The sequence below is a fragment of the Kryptolebias marmoratus genome, linkage group LG17 (assembly GCF_001649575.2).
Source record: "Kryptolebias marmoratus isolate JLee-2015 linkage group LG17, ASM164957v2, whole genome shotgun sequence".
NCBI classification, from domain to species: Eukaryota; Metazoa; Chordata; class Actinopteri; order Cyprinodontiformes; family Rivulidae; genus Kryptolebias; species Kryptolebias marmoratus.
The window spans coordinates 3,316,989-3,332,287 of NC_051446.1; the positions used below are offsets into that span (position 1 = coordinate 3,316,989).

General features: G+C 38.7%; 1 protein-coding gene across 5 annotated transcripts in view; it reads right to left on the reverse strand.

Annotated features, from left to right (window-relative positions):
- Positions 1-268: 268 nt before the first annotated feature.
- Positions 269-15,299, reverse strand: part of itga11b (integrin, alpha 11b) — a 158,273-nt gene continuing 143,242 nt past the window's right edge. For all 5 annotated transcript variants that reach the window (XM_037980767.1, XM_017438585.3, XM_037980760.1 and 2 more), the window contains 3 exons: positions 6,882-6,977; positions 4,359-4,472; positions 269-1,214 (listed from right to left, as the gene is read on the reverse strand). In XM_037980767.1, coding sequence (XP_037836695.1) covers positions 1,143-1,214; positions 4,359-4,472; positions 6,882-6,977 — 282 coding nt within the window. In that variant the 3' untranslated portion in view covers positions 269-1,142. The remainder of the gene's footprint in view (positions 1,215-4,358; positions 4,473-6,881; positions 6,978-15,299) is intronic.

Sequence of the window (15,299 nt, forward strand, 5' to 3'; positions counted from 1 at the left end):
ACAGGTACCCCACACAATTTGTTTTGGGTGTTTGTTCAATATAATGGGTTCATTTTTCATTGTACTTTGTTAGTTCTTTCAGAACCTAGTTTTTCATGTCTATGCCCTGCCTTAATCTGCAGTACTTATAATTGCAAGATGTCATTGAACGCCACAAATGTTTATGTGTGTTCCTTGAACGTGTTCCTTGACTGAGGTTATCTCCAAAGGTAAGTTTAACAGTCATTTGTATTCTCAGAAACAGTTCTTTCAGAACAGAGATACTAACCATGTATGCACAGTCAATTTATTTGAATACAAAAGTTAGTCATTGACATTTTCACATACTTTAGTATTAAATATACAAACCTACTGATGCACACTTCGGAAAGAAACAGTCTAAAATATGATATACTCACATCCTGTATATTAGTCTGCTGTGACTAGTTTATTTAGATTTACCTTTTAAAACCAAGTAACTCACAATGATTCAGATTAATTATGAAAATGAAGATTAGAGTCCATTAAAAAAAAGAAACATTACTTGTCTAGGAGATAGCCATGCTGATGAATTCTGAAGCTAACTAGCTGAGTTACTATGAGGTATTTTATTAAACATGACTGTACAATTACAGACAGACCGTTCTGTGTAACATTTCCACATGTTACCATGTTCCAACACAAACTTCAAAGCATTTCAAAAGACTAGGATTTTATGTTAGACCAACACAAATTTGCTCATATTTGTGAAGCAGAAGATAAATGATACATGTTTTTCAAAATCTTTTACAAATAACCAGAAGAACTCAGAAAGTGCAAAGTTATGAAGTTTTAAACATGGTTATAAAACAATAACCCAAGCTTTGAACATATCATGGTGCCTTTGTCATGATGTTTTCAATTTTATTGCATAGCATACTTTTTTTTTGTAAAAAGCATTTTCATTTCACTGTACAATTATGTGCTACATTTTTTTATTCTGTCAAATACAATTTGTATTAAACTTCTTTGTGGTTAGAATTTGATCAAATGTAAGAATTTTCAAGGGCTATGCGTACTTAATAAAGGCATTGTAAATGAGTGGCTGATCAGTTAAATTGATGCTTTTAGATTTGTAAGGTTTTGAGTATTACAGTATATACGTGACCCAGGTATCATAGCTGCTAATTTGCCTTCCCATTGGCTGCAGGCTCCTCTTCCTCTTCCTGTCTTCTCTGTCTCTGGAAGAAGCCAAGCTGAGACAACAGACAAAGATTCATAGTTTGTTATTGATCTAAGCCATAAATCAGCTGCATGGCTGACACTGACAACAATAAATGTAAAAAATAGCCTTTGTAGAAAACAATTTTTGTGTGGTGTTACAAAAACAAGTAAAAATGTCAGCTGAGTCTTTTCACTTTTTGAACTGCAGAGCACCAATCCTCAAGTAGCAGATTCAAGTGTTACACATGAGCTGCAAGGTGATACAGCTGTGCAGCACTGTCGCCTCACAGCAAGAAAGAGGTTAAAATCTTGGCAGTGGTTTTGAATGTTCTCCCTTACTGAGTGACAGTGCACAGTCTCTCCCATATCAGCTGCTGAAGCTTGTAACGCTTTCAGAGTGGTGTTCACAGGTGTCTTGGTAGTCTCTCTCACTATTCTCTTTGTTGCACAGTCACTCAGTTTGCGAGGGGACGACATGCTCTTGGTAGACTTATTTATTTAGGCCTTTTTGACTAACTTATTTTGGAAAAATAAGTTAGTCAAAAAGGCCAATTTATATTGACCATGACTGATTTATAAATGCAATAAAAGGGTAAAACATCAACAGGATGAATACTTTTACAGGCATTGTATATAGAAAACAGAACTTGAAGAAGTCAACAACCTAACACAAAATTGAAACCTGTGGCAGTAGCTTCATGCTAGTAAAACATGATCTTGGGGTGCATTAGTGCCTATGGAATGGCAACTTATATACCTGGAAGGGCACCACTAATGCAAGTTTTAGAACAACATCCAGATGATGTGTTTTTCAGGGCAGGCCTTACATATTTCTGCAAGACATTGCGAAACAGCATACATCATCCATTACATCAGCATAGCTTTTTAGTAGAAGAGTCTGCGTGCTGAACGGGCCTGCTTGCAGTTCAGGCCTCTCAGCAATTGAAAACATTTAATGCATCTTAAAACAGAAAATCCCGCAAAAAACACCCACGACAGTTAAACAGCTAGAATCACAAAATAGACAAGAACGAGACAATTGAGAAAGCTCCTCGGATGAGAAGCAAAACGTCTTCAACTACAGAATAGAAGTCCAGTTGTTTTTGTTTTTTAACCTTTTTTGAATTTACCATGGCCTGGATGACTGAGAATCTACACCAACATGATCTTCTAACCAGAAGATCAAGAAGTTGTACCAGGGTAAGGCATGGTGCATCTTATAGTATCATTGTGGTAACGACTGATTCAAAGACCTTGATATTGAAGAAGGACCATGTACAACAGGCTACCTTGCCAGAATTAGGGAAATTGCTGGCAATAAAAATTGGTTCTTGGGATGGGGAATGTCACCTTACTGGCAGGGAAAAAGTGGAGATCATATGTAAAGTTGAATGATACCAGCTACCAATAGTTGGGCTCACCCCCACAGACAGCTTAGGCTCTAGAACTCTTTCCAGGAGAGGGAGAAAACTCTCTCCTACTCAAGAGTTGCTAGGCATCAAATGAATATAGGGATACTCACGAGCCACTGTATGATTGCTTTGATGTTGGAGTTCCCAGTAATCAAGAGGGTCACCTCCCTGCAGCTTTAAGCTCCAAGAGGAAAGGGATTGATTGTTCTTTGTGCTTATGATGTTCACTTCAGATTACTCAGCCTTTTCAGAGTTTCTGGATGGTGTCCTGGAAATGGGTGCCATCTGAGGATTCTGTTGTTCTCCTGGGAGACTTTGATGTCCATGTGGACAGTGGAGTCACTTAGAGGAAAGTGATTAAAAGGAATAGCCTCTCTGATCTGAACCTAAACATTGTTTTGTTATGGACTTCTGTGTGGCACCAGACCACTTTGAGCCAAAGAATCATGATTTATTGTAGACATTTAGTCAGACCTGCAGCCCAGTGTTTTGGACACTCAAGTAAAACAAAAGGGTAGAGCTGTAAACTGATGATTCGCTGATGGTGAGTTGGATCTGGTGGTGGAAGTAGATGCTGAACAGACCTAGTAAACCCCCAAAAATAGTGAAGATCAACTGGGAGTGCCTGGCAGAGCCCCCTGTCTGTGAGATCTTAAACTCACAACTCTGGTAAAGGTCAGGAACCTGACATCTTAATGGGCTATGTTCAAAAACTCTAATGCAGATGCAACTTCCAGAAGCTGTGGACAGAGGGACATGGAACCAGAAGACTTATTGGTGGACACCAGTATTGATGGAGGCCAATTACTGTATGTACTGCATTCAGTCTGGACTGGGGACACCATGGGATGCCCAAGGATGAGCTATAGAGTTTTGCTGAGGAGAGGGATGGTCAACGTTTTGCTTTTGGAGCCGTTTCCTCTATGACCAAACAATAGATAAGTGGCAGAAAATGTAAGTAAGTACTATGTTGTCATCAATGTATGTACATATAAAGTGACAAAATGTGCTCTCTGCATTTGGGAGATACACACAAGAGGAGCAGCAAGCATCCATTTAAGAACCCAGGGAACAGTCTGGGATTAGGTGTCTTGCTCAAGGACACCACAATATATGAGCATGATGGAAAATCAAACCTGCAACTTTCTAGTCCTAATATGGCTGCTCTATCATTGTGCCATAGCTGCTGTATGTATTTATATACATATGTATTATACTACAATTTTATTTTTGTAATTCTTTGATAGAAAAGAAAGCAGCTACATTTATACAGTTGTTTTACAATACAATTTTTAAAAAGTTGGGACATTGTGTAAAATGTAAAACTGAGGAAACCAGTTGCTGGAAGTTTTGGAAGGAAATGTCTCGTTCTTGTATATTTTGTGGTTCTAGCTGTTTAACGGTCCTGGGTGTTTTTTGTGCGATTTTCTGTTTTAAGATGCATCAAATGTTTTCAATTGCTGAGAGGCCTGAACTGCAAGCAGGCCCGTTCAGCACGCAGACTCTTCTACTAAAAAGCTATGCTGATGTAATGGATGATGTATGCTGTTTCACAATGTCTTGCAGAAATATGTAAGGCCTGCCCTGAAAAACACATCATCTGGATGTTGTTCTAAAACTTGCATTAGTGGTGCCCTTCCAGGTATATAAGTTGCCATTCCATAGGCACTAATGCACCCCAATACCAATAAAGATGGATGCTTGTCTGTACACTTTCAAATGTTTTAATTTAAAAGCAATTTCCCCCTGAAAACAGATGTGTACCTTCCATAGGCCCAGGACCAGAAAGGACAGAAGCAGCAGACCTCCCAGTGAACTTCCCAGTATAATCCAGAATGGGACAGAGTTCTTCCCCTCCTTTGTTAGATCCAGGATTATCTGCAATTACATCAAATAATCGTTATAGTCTCAATTTCTTACAAATCATTTTAGACCTGGTGAAGCTAGTGTAAGGTCAGGAAATGAAGAGATGAATGAACCAATAAATACATACAATACATGGGAAAGAAAGTTTACTCTCTTTCAATTCTAGGATTTTTTTTATACCGGGGTGAAATAAAACTGATTTGATTTTAATCAACTTCTAAAATGATGTAAATGTAACTCAAGTGTACAAAAACACAACATGTCAATTTTTATTTAACAAAAATGAAACCAAAACATTAAAGCTGTATGTTAAAAACACCACATCCAGCTCCTGATCCAGCAGCTTGTAGAACATCTGTTAGTAGCAATAACTCAGTAGTGGTTTTCTGTAGGACTTCATCAGTTTTCACATGGTTGGTCCAGTCTTCAGGTCACTGCAGTTTTCAGACATTGGTTTCTACTTAGCTCTCTTAAGGTCCCAGCACAACATTTTATTTAGGCTGAGGTCTGGACTTTGACTGGACCGTTGCAGCACCTTGATTAATTTCTTTTTCAGTGATTTTGTTGTGAATTTACTGCTGTGTTTGGAAATATTGTCCATTGCTTCATGACCCAGTTTGGTCCAAGCTTCAGCTTTCAGACAGATGGCCTCATGTTTGACTCTAGAATCCTTTGGTCTACAGAGGAGTTCATGGTTGACTCAACGGCTGCAAGGTGCCCAAACCATCAGCCCTCCACCATCGTGCTGAAGGTTGGTATGAGGTGGTTGTGTTGATTATCTGTGCTTGCTGCTGTGTATCATGAGTAAACATCTGTACTTTAGTTGGTTCTAATATGAATAGCGCCCTGAGTAAGCCCCTCCTTCTGTGCTCCACACCTTTCCCTCAACACACACACAACCTGCCTCTCACCCTAAATGGGCACATTTAAAGTAAAGTCAATTTATTTATAAAGCACATTAAAGAAACAACAAGTTGCAATTAAAGTGCTGAACAACAATAAATAGTAAAAATTAAAACATCAGAAGAAAGTAACCAGAAACCAGAAAAAAAAGACTTCAGTTTACTAGGGAGCATAAAGATTGGACTCTGGAGCAATGGAAGAAGGTCACGTGGTCTGATGAGTCCAGATTTACCCTGTTCCAGAGTGATGGGTGCATCAGGGTAAGAAGAGAGGCAGGTGAAGTGTTGCACCCATCATGCCTAGTGCCTACTGTACAAGCCTGTAGGGGCAGTGCTATGATCTGGGGTTGCTGCAGTTGGTCAGGTCTAGGTTCAGCAACATGTGTATGTGCTCAAAGAATGAGGTCAGCTGACTACCTGAATATACTGAATGACCAGGTTATTCCATCAATGGATTTTTTCTTCCCTGATGGGATATTGCAAGATGACAATGCCAGGATTCATCGGGCTCAAATTGTGAAAGTGGTTCAGGGAGCATGAGATATAATTTTCACACATGGATTGGCCACCACAGAGTCCAGACCTTAACCCCGTGAGAATCTTTGGGATGTGCTGGAGAAGGCTTTGTGCAGCAATCAGACTCTACCATCATCAATGCAAGATCTTGGTGAAAAATTAATGCAACACTGGATGGAAATAAATCTTGTGACATTGCAGAAGCTTAAAGAAACAATGCCACAGTGAATGTGTGCCGTAATCAAAGCTAAATGCGGTCTAACAAAATATTACTGGGTAACCTTTTTTTTGGTGGCAACCCTTTTTTTGGCCAGACAGTGCATCTAGGAGAGAGGGACTGCATCAAGGATCGGCTCTGAGACCTTTCTTGTTTGTCTTTCCATGATGTGTGAAATGTTTTTGCCTAATGAAATGGTTACTCCCACAGAGGAGTTGGTGAACGACCTTGAAGGAGATGAGATGTTTTTCTAGTTGGTTGCACGCTCACACGCTGCAGCACACACCACATAGCCGCTGAAAACCCAGTTAGGACCGGTTCTGGTCACACATAGCTTTTTACTGTTACACACATCGAAACGTCTTAGGGGGGATAGTTAGCTAGATAAAAATTACAGACTCCCATTTTTCGGGGTCTCTTTTGGCATCACCCGTAAGGTGTATTGAGCAGAGATCTGGTACCGGGCAGTGAGTGACTCTGTCTGATTAACTGACTTTGTTTTACTGTTTTGATTAATAAATCTAAATAGACTAAAAAATAAATTATATATATATATATAAATTATTTATTTTTTTAATCCAACTGGCTTGTCATGAATCTTCCTTTGTGAGAGTGACAATGTTTTTCTTTTTTACTGTGGGCCATTTATCAAGTTTCATGAGGTTTAGTCATGTTTCTGGTTACAGGTAATATCAGCAATATTCATATTCAAACAGATAAACACTTTGTTTATTCCCTTAGAAATGCATTTGTTTTTATGGTCAGTAGTGGCTGAGACAGTTCTACCTGTCTAACAAGCCTGTCCTCCTGCAGGAACATGGGGCTGGATGTGTCCAACTGGATTGAGGCAGAAGTCAGCAGTTCCAGAGACTTGAAGCTTATCTGAAAAAAAAATCAAGTGGCTTAGTGAGACAGAATCTCAGATCTAGCCCAGACATGCATAGGTATGTTATCCTTCATTCAGTTTGAAGACAAAACTATGTCCATGCATCACAGTTCTCAGTGAATCTCCATCCATGTGGAGATCCAGAACAACACAGAAACATGTGTATTTGTATTCACAATCCAAAGATTTTTGTAGTAATGTGTGATCTTTTACTTAATATTTGAAAGCATTTGATTTAAATAGAGAATGTAGCAAATGGGCAGTTCAATCTTGAGGTTAAACGTTCCATTTATTAGATCTCAACAACTGAAGGATGAAATGTCTTCATCACAGGGAACTCTGTATCATAATATATACACTGAATAAGGAGGAAATCAAATTTGTCTTTATTATTTTCTTTCAAAGAAAACTTAATCAAGAAAATAGAATCAAGAATTAACAATTAAGACAACACAACAAAACCAAGCTTCTAGTACCTGGAATCCACATAACATTTTGCTTATCATTTCTTGATTGAAATCAGGTTCCAATCAGCCCTAATAGCAAAGAGAAATAGTTTAAGAGTTCGAGTCTTTGGAGGCCATGAGTCTAGGGACTGTTAAGTACTTTGAATGAGGATTTATCAAGATAAAACAGAGCAACAAGCAATACTTCAGTAGTCTAAGATGAAATAATGATTATTAATTTGTTTAAACCAAAATAATTCTTTGAACAGAATGTTTGGATTTTAGGATTAATAGTTTCAGAGTTGTTTTTTTTTTTTTATCTGTGCAAGAATTTGGAACATTTTAAAATAGTTCACTTTAGATTTTGGTCAAAATATGTTAATTTGTCTACCAGGTTGTCAGGTTAGTTTTAATGAAACATCCGGTTGGAAATAGATGTTATTTATTAATTTGCATCAGTTAAAATGAAACAGCCAGACCCAAAATCACTTCTATCCATCTTTTATCTTTCTCATCACACAGAGTTGTAGGTGCCTCACTGGATCAGAGCCAGTCGTTACTTCAACTCTGAGGAACCTGAAGGCTGCTCAGGCCTCGACAGAACCACAACAAAGGGGCAGGTTAAGGCCCAGACCCGGTAAGGGTCAGAGGTCAGTCTTCAGGTTGTGATGATGTTTGCAGAGGAGGCAGCTGATGCAGATGGCAACAGGCAACACGCAAGCTGGAGCAACACTCTTTACAGTATATAAAAACACATTTTTCAACATAAGTTTCTCTTTCTTTATCTGTTGGCTGCTGGACTTTTTAAGATAAAAGCACTGAGCAAAAATGTTTTTTCTCAGGTTACAAAAGCAAAGTCAAAACAAGGGGAAGAAAGGTCTTCACATGACAAATACAAAATTTAACTACTTAACAAAATAACTGCAAAAAAACTGACTTGCATTCACCCAAGACTTTATTTCTTTCAGTTTGTTATCAGACTTTGTTTGATAAACAATAAACAATTTGTGAATAACCAATTAGAGGTCCACAAGTGTGTACATGTGTCCCAAACCAATCAAGATTCACTCAGGTTAGAATGAACTTCTAAGAAAACAGTTACTGAAAGATCACAGAAGGTCAGAGGTCATGAGAAAGGGGTCCTTCATTCTACAAGAATCAGATTTACATTTGATCGTGTGATTGTAGTATTAATAATGATCAAATGTAATACTACATTTGATCATTAATAATTATATTTTTTAGAATGTTTTTAAATAAGGTTAAATGGGAAAAATACTTATTTTAAAACATTCTAAAAAATATAAAATTAAAAAATAATGCAGGCATATACATTCACCCCCTTTGTATTGAAGCCCCAAAAAATCCCTTAAGAAGCCAGATAAATAGTTAAAAGATACCTGTTGACAATGTAAGTGCCAAAATGATCTCATTATATATACACACCTGTATTGATAGCGTCAAAACATTGCAGTTCCATGATGGATGCAGGGAAATAAAGTGATACATATTCCCTGCCTCTTCTCCCTCTCTCCTGCTCTCTTGCTGCCAGTCAGTCACAGTCAGTCAGTCACAGTCAATCAGTGAGTCATGAGCAGGTGAATCAATCAGGCAAGGAAAGGTTAAAAAAAACCATACGCCCTTACTGCCTAAAGCCTACATATTTATGTGAAATACCCATATCCCAAACAAAATAAATGTATGAACTAAAATTAATAAACTACAAATTTATTCTAAACAACTAAGATTAAGCAAAATATTAATTAGAAATCCACCAAAAAATAAACAAGTTAAAGAATTAACAAAAAAAAGAAATAGCTCCTACAGTAGCTATGTCCACATGCTGTGATGAAAACTCAAGCTCTTGATAACTGAAGTGTTTTGAAGCTATCATCACTTGAAAGAAAATCATAAAATATGCTTGGTGTAAAATAAAATTAAAAAATTAAATTTTACTAGTTTCCTTAAATACAGAATATTGATTAAAAAAAACACTCAAGTGTTTTTGTCATTTTTTGTGACCACTCTGGACGTGTGGTGTCCATTGTGCTGCAAAAGTTCACGAGCATTCAGCAATTCAACAGCGAGTGGATCAGTATGTGTGCAACATGGTTCTTTGTGTTGCAATTAATTGTTTGAACCAGCCAGAAAGTACCAGTGGAATTTCATTTTTTGGCTTCCCAAAAGATAAAAAACTTTGTCAGATTTGGATAAGTAAGCTCTGATGTGGGAATTACTATCAGAACTTGAGTTCAGGACCATTTCAAAGAGGAGTACCTCAAGTTCTCCTTGGAAGATGCAAAACTTTTTGCCAGGAGCAGTTATAACACTTTTTAATTTTAAAATATTAAAAGATAAAAATTAAAAAGAAGGGGGGACATTGGGAAGCAAGTTACCACAGAGAACAAGCCAAAAGACGAGGACCTTACCTCAAGTGAGAACGCGCTCATGTCATACAGGTATGTGCTGTACAAATAGATTGTGATTCAGTGCAGTTTGTTTTTGATGAAAAAGTATAGACAATCCATGTGGAACTAAACAAATGTCACAGTCTGAAACTGCTATTGATTTATTAGTTTACTTTGGTGTGAGAGTGCATAAACGATACTTTGTTACCCTCATTCGCACACATGTATTTATTGAGTTAGCATCAAGTTAGCAACGTCAGCTCTTTCCTGCTGGTGTATTGACTTGCAGAGTTGCGTTCTGATGTCATGACAATGATGTAGGGGTAATCGGTTCTCATCATTCCACGTTCCCAACTCTGTCATTATGTGCATCGTATTGGCAGTCATGACGGTGAATCTGAAGAGTTTTTACTTGATTCCAGAGATCCAGGTGTTGGGTCAGGTTCATACTGATATGGCTGTAAATCCATTACTCCCACAAAGACTTATGGCATTTCTTTGTATTCAAAAAAGGCTTATTCTTTTATTTCCACTAATAAACAATGAGACAGTAACCACATTCTTGGTTCTTCAGCAATTTGATGGGGCCTAATAAACCCAGGACAGAAACTTTGCCCCCCCCAAATCATCCCACTTCGACATTTATTAACAAATACACTAAAAACAAGTTATTTAAGTTTTAGGTCAGAGAAATGGGTCCCTGAAATGTTTTGTGGAAGTGTTTCACTAAATGACATTCATGCAATATCAGTATTTTGAAGTTTGACTTCATGTCTCCTTTGAATGCCCTATGCATCAAAGTCCAAGTTTGAAGCCAATACTTCAAAATTTCTAAAAGGAGTTTGTTTATCAAAATAATAACTTCAAACCAAAATGGATGACTTCCTGATTAGTTTAGGTTGATCACGATTGGCCAGTTGATTGCAGACTGGTTTCTAGTCAATCACAAGATTTGTAGAACACAACTTAAGGTTTTTATTAAACCCTTGTTTAATCTTTGGCCCATTTTAAAGTCTTGACTATGAATTGCCCAGGCCATTCCAAATTTCCTAGAGACACATCAACACTGATGTGACAAAACAAGGGCTTGTTTGCAGTAGTCACATGCTGAACAGGGCTTGAAACACTGTCTGGTGACACTTCAGCTTCAGGTGTTCGAAATGGTGTCGAGAAGGAGGTGTCTAGCATAACATCACTAGCTATGAGAAGCTATGACAAACAACATAACTAAAAAATATGCAAAAAAAACATTTTTCACGCAGAGTGGGAGGAGGGCTATGTTTTTGTTTTCTCAAATTTGAAGTCTGTTTGTCCTATTTGTACTGCAAGCAAGTCCTTGATTTACAAGTTTCTGACAAGTTACTCTTGAAACAGCATTTCAAGACGATGCACAAACGCTATGAATTTCCCACCTAAAACTGCTCTACAAGCCCCAAAAAATCAGGAGCTGAAGAAATACTTGGCAGCACGGCAATTGATTTTCACCCAGCCCAACACCAATGGCATCGTTGCCACAGTAGCATCATACGAGGTCAGCTATGTTCTTGCCAGGTGCAAAAAGACTTTCAGCGTTGGTGAGGTTATGGAGGAAGCCTTAATTAGGCTGCATATGCACTTTACCATGATTTTAAAAATAAAAGTGAGATCATGGCTGCTAATAAAGAAAAAGCTTTGGATTTGCAGCTAAAAAAGGACATTGAAGAATGCAATTGTTTTTCCCTCCAATTGATGAGTCAATATGATGGATGAGGCCCAGATATGTTTCTATCCCAATGGCCTTTGTGCACATGATTGCCAAGGAGGAGCTTCTTACTATTTTGTCATTGACACACAAGAGGAGCGGATATATTCATTCACACATTTATGGAGTTTGTTAATAAGCCCATAGTGTCCCTCTTCAAACTAATTTCTAATACAACCAATGGTGCTCCAGCGATGACAGGTTATACCAGTGGATTTGTTGCAGTGTGCAAACAGAGATATTCCCAGACATTCTGAACCATCACTGTACAATCTGCCAACTTGCATTGCATGGGAAAATTTTAAACCTAATAGAGGGGAGGGATGTTGTCATGAACAGAGGTTCCCAACCTGATACTAGCAAGGTGCCGGTCCTTGGGTCATTTGGTACCGGGCCGCACAGAAAGAATAATTAACTTACATTATTTCCGTTTTTTTTTTTTTTTTTTTCGGAGTCTGAACAACATTTATTTTGAAAAATTATCGGATTCTATCCACTACATCTGCCTATGACTCGCTCTTGATCAGGGGTGGAAATTAGCACCCGCCACCGGCCAAATGCGGTTAAATATTTGAAGTGGCGGGTGAATTTGATCAACACACATGCCACTGTGGTGGGTTGGCACCACAAAAAAGGTGTTATTTGTCCTCTTGACATATAGGAGGCAGCAATGTGCTCGAGTTGCTGCTAAATGCAAGAAGGAGAAAAGTTTAGCAGACACTCTTTACCAGTTGGTGGCGGTATTGATTCCTTCAGTTGTTTACCAACCACCAATAAAAATCAAGAAGAAGAAACAATTTGAGGAGTAGCATTAGCAATGTGGCGGAACATTTCAGGAGTTAAGTGGGTGGCAGACAACAAAAATGTTTCTCGAGAGTAGTCGAGGGAAGAACTGAAAGTTAAACAACGTTTTTTTTAACTAAACCAATGACATCATGACGTCGGTCAGTGTGCGTTTGCGCCTACAGCCGGTGTTCTGACACCAGCCACTATGGTTGGTGTCCAAATTTTTTAATTTCCACCACTGCGTGTCAGAACGCTTATCAAGGTCACGTGATACGTTAATGCTAAAAACAATACCAGAACGCAACTAACAAAGCTGCGAGTACACGTTGGATTTACGTTTATTATGTTTTTAAAAATACCCCTTGTTTTCATGCCGGTCGAATAATTTTATTTCATTATATTTATCCGCCACACCTTTAAAGGCCGGTCTGTGAAAATACTGCAAGAGCAGCGAAATCGTCCATTTTGAATGGAGCGAGGTGCGTGCGGTCTGCGCATAGTTACAAAAATTGGGAGGAAATGGACCATTCATTGACAGTGCTCCTTATAATCCAGTGTGCCCTATAGTGCGGAAAATATGGTATGTGTATATGTGTGTGTATGTGCATGTATGTATATGTGTGAATATATATGTTTATATATATATTGGTCATATACATACACATATATCATATGTGTATGTATCTATATATGTGCACGTGTGTATGTGTATATATATGTATATGTGCATGTGGATGCATGTACGTGTTCATATGTGTATATACACTCACTGGACGCTTTATTAGGTACACCTTGCTAGTACCGGTTTGGACCCCCTTTTGCCTTCAGAACTGCCTTAATCCTTCATGGCATAGATTCAACAAGGTACTGGAAACATTCCTCAGAGAGTGTGGTCCATATTGACATAATAGCATCATGCAGTTGCTGCAGATTTGTTGGCTGCACATCAATGATGCGAATCTCCCGTTCCTCCACATGCCAAAGGTGCTCTATTGGATTGAGATCTGGTGACTGTGGAGGCTATTCGAGTACAGTGAACTCATTGTCGTGTTCAAGAAACCAGTCTGAGATGATTCATGCTTTATGACATGGCACGTTATCCTGCTGGAAGTAGCCATCAGAAGATGGGTACACTGTGATCATAAAGAGATGGACATAGTCAGCAACAATACTCAGGTAGGCTGTGGCGTTGACATGATGCTCAATTGGTACTAATGGGCCCAAAGTGTGCCAGGAAAATATCCCCCACACCATTGCACCACCACTGCCAGCCTGAACCATTGATACAAGGCAGGATGGATCCATGCTTTCATGTTGTTGATGCCAAATTCTGACCCTACCAATGTTGCAGCAGAAATCCAGACTCATCAGACCAAGCAACGTTTTTCCAATCTTCTATTGTCCAATTTTGGTGAGCCTGTGCAAATTGTAGCCTCAGTTTCCTGTTCTTAGCTGACAGGAGTGTGTTATGAACCGCTACACTACCCCTGCTCGTTCTTCTCTTTTCTTTCTAGAATAAATTTACGCAACAAAATAAGAACGCAATGAAAAGGAAAAGAAGAGACAAGAAAAAAAAAAACGGGCACCTGACGGAACACACTGTGGGTGAGGGCTTATCTTAGATGTCTGATCCGTTTCTCAACCAGCTGACAGCCTTAAAAGGGCGAGCCCGCACGATCCTTCAGACAATTTGTCCAATATTTTTTTTTATATAGTTTTTCCCTGGTTTCTAAAAACAAAACGCATCACTTGTGATTTCGTGGGTGGTCGGTATTAGCAGGTGTGAAAACTCCGCGGTGCTAAAAATCCATTAGCGTCCAGCCGGCGTATCCAAAATCTCCAAACGAAAGGAAACAAACTTCTTCCCAGCCAAGACATCCGACGCTCCCCTCTGGGTGGATCTGTCCCGAGGTGAAGGTACTCTTTTTCCATCCAGAGCCTTCCCGCACCGTACTTTCAATTCTTTTTCCTTTTTCCACGAATCTCTGCTGCTACCACAGCTTCAAACACGCCACCTCACTCATTAACCTCAGGTGCACTACCAGCCTGGTTAAAAACACTTGGACTGTCTAAATATTCCAAAAACATCCAATTTCACCCTTGACCCCAGAGAGATAAGCTCAATGCTGGGGTCCAATTAGTGGTCAAATCCAGTTTTTAACATATATGACAACTGGCCACGATCAAACCATCTGTATCATGGCATTACTTTGAGATTTTAATCCATGTAGTTATCTTAACTCATTTAGACTACTGGAATGAACTTTATGTCAGGCTGAGCCAGTCGTCACTCACTCAACTCTAGCTGATTCAGAATGCTGCAACTCAAATTTTAACTGGTACCAGAAAACAAGAACACATAACTGCAGTTTTAGCATCACTACATTGGTTTGTTTCTGGATTGATTTTAACGTTCTTTTATTTGTTTTTAAGTGCCTGCATGGTCTCACCCCACAGTTTTTGTCCTACCTGCTCCAGCCGTATGTTCTCTCATGTTCTCTCAGATCGGTGGATCAGTTACTGTTTGTGGTCCCAAAGTCAAAGAGGAGATCAAGAGGTGACCAATTGTTTTCAGTCATTGCCTCCAAAGTGTTGAATGATCTGATCGGCCTTTGCAGATCAGACAAGCCAACTTATTTTTTAAATCATCTCTCAAACCAATTTTTTTTTCTTTGGTTTTTAACTCCGTTTGAGATGGCTTCTCAAACTTTTTTTGGCTTTTATATGTTTTATGTCTTGTGTTTTTAATTGTTGGTGTATGGCATTTTGGTGAAGGGTGTTGTTTAGGTGCTTCATAAATAAAATTGTATTGTGTATTGTATTGTATAAAGATGAATTTCCATCCATCCATCCATCCATCCATCCATCCATCCATCCATCCATCCATCCATCCATCCATCCATCCATCCATCCATCCATCCATCCATCCATCTTCTT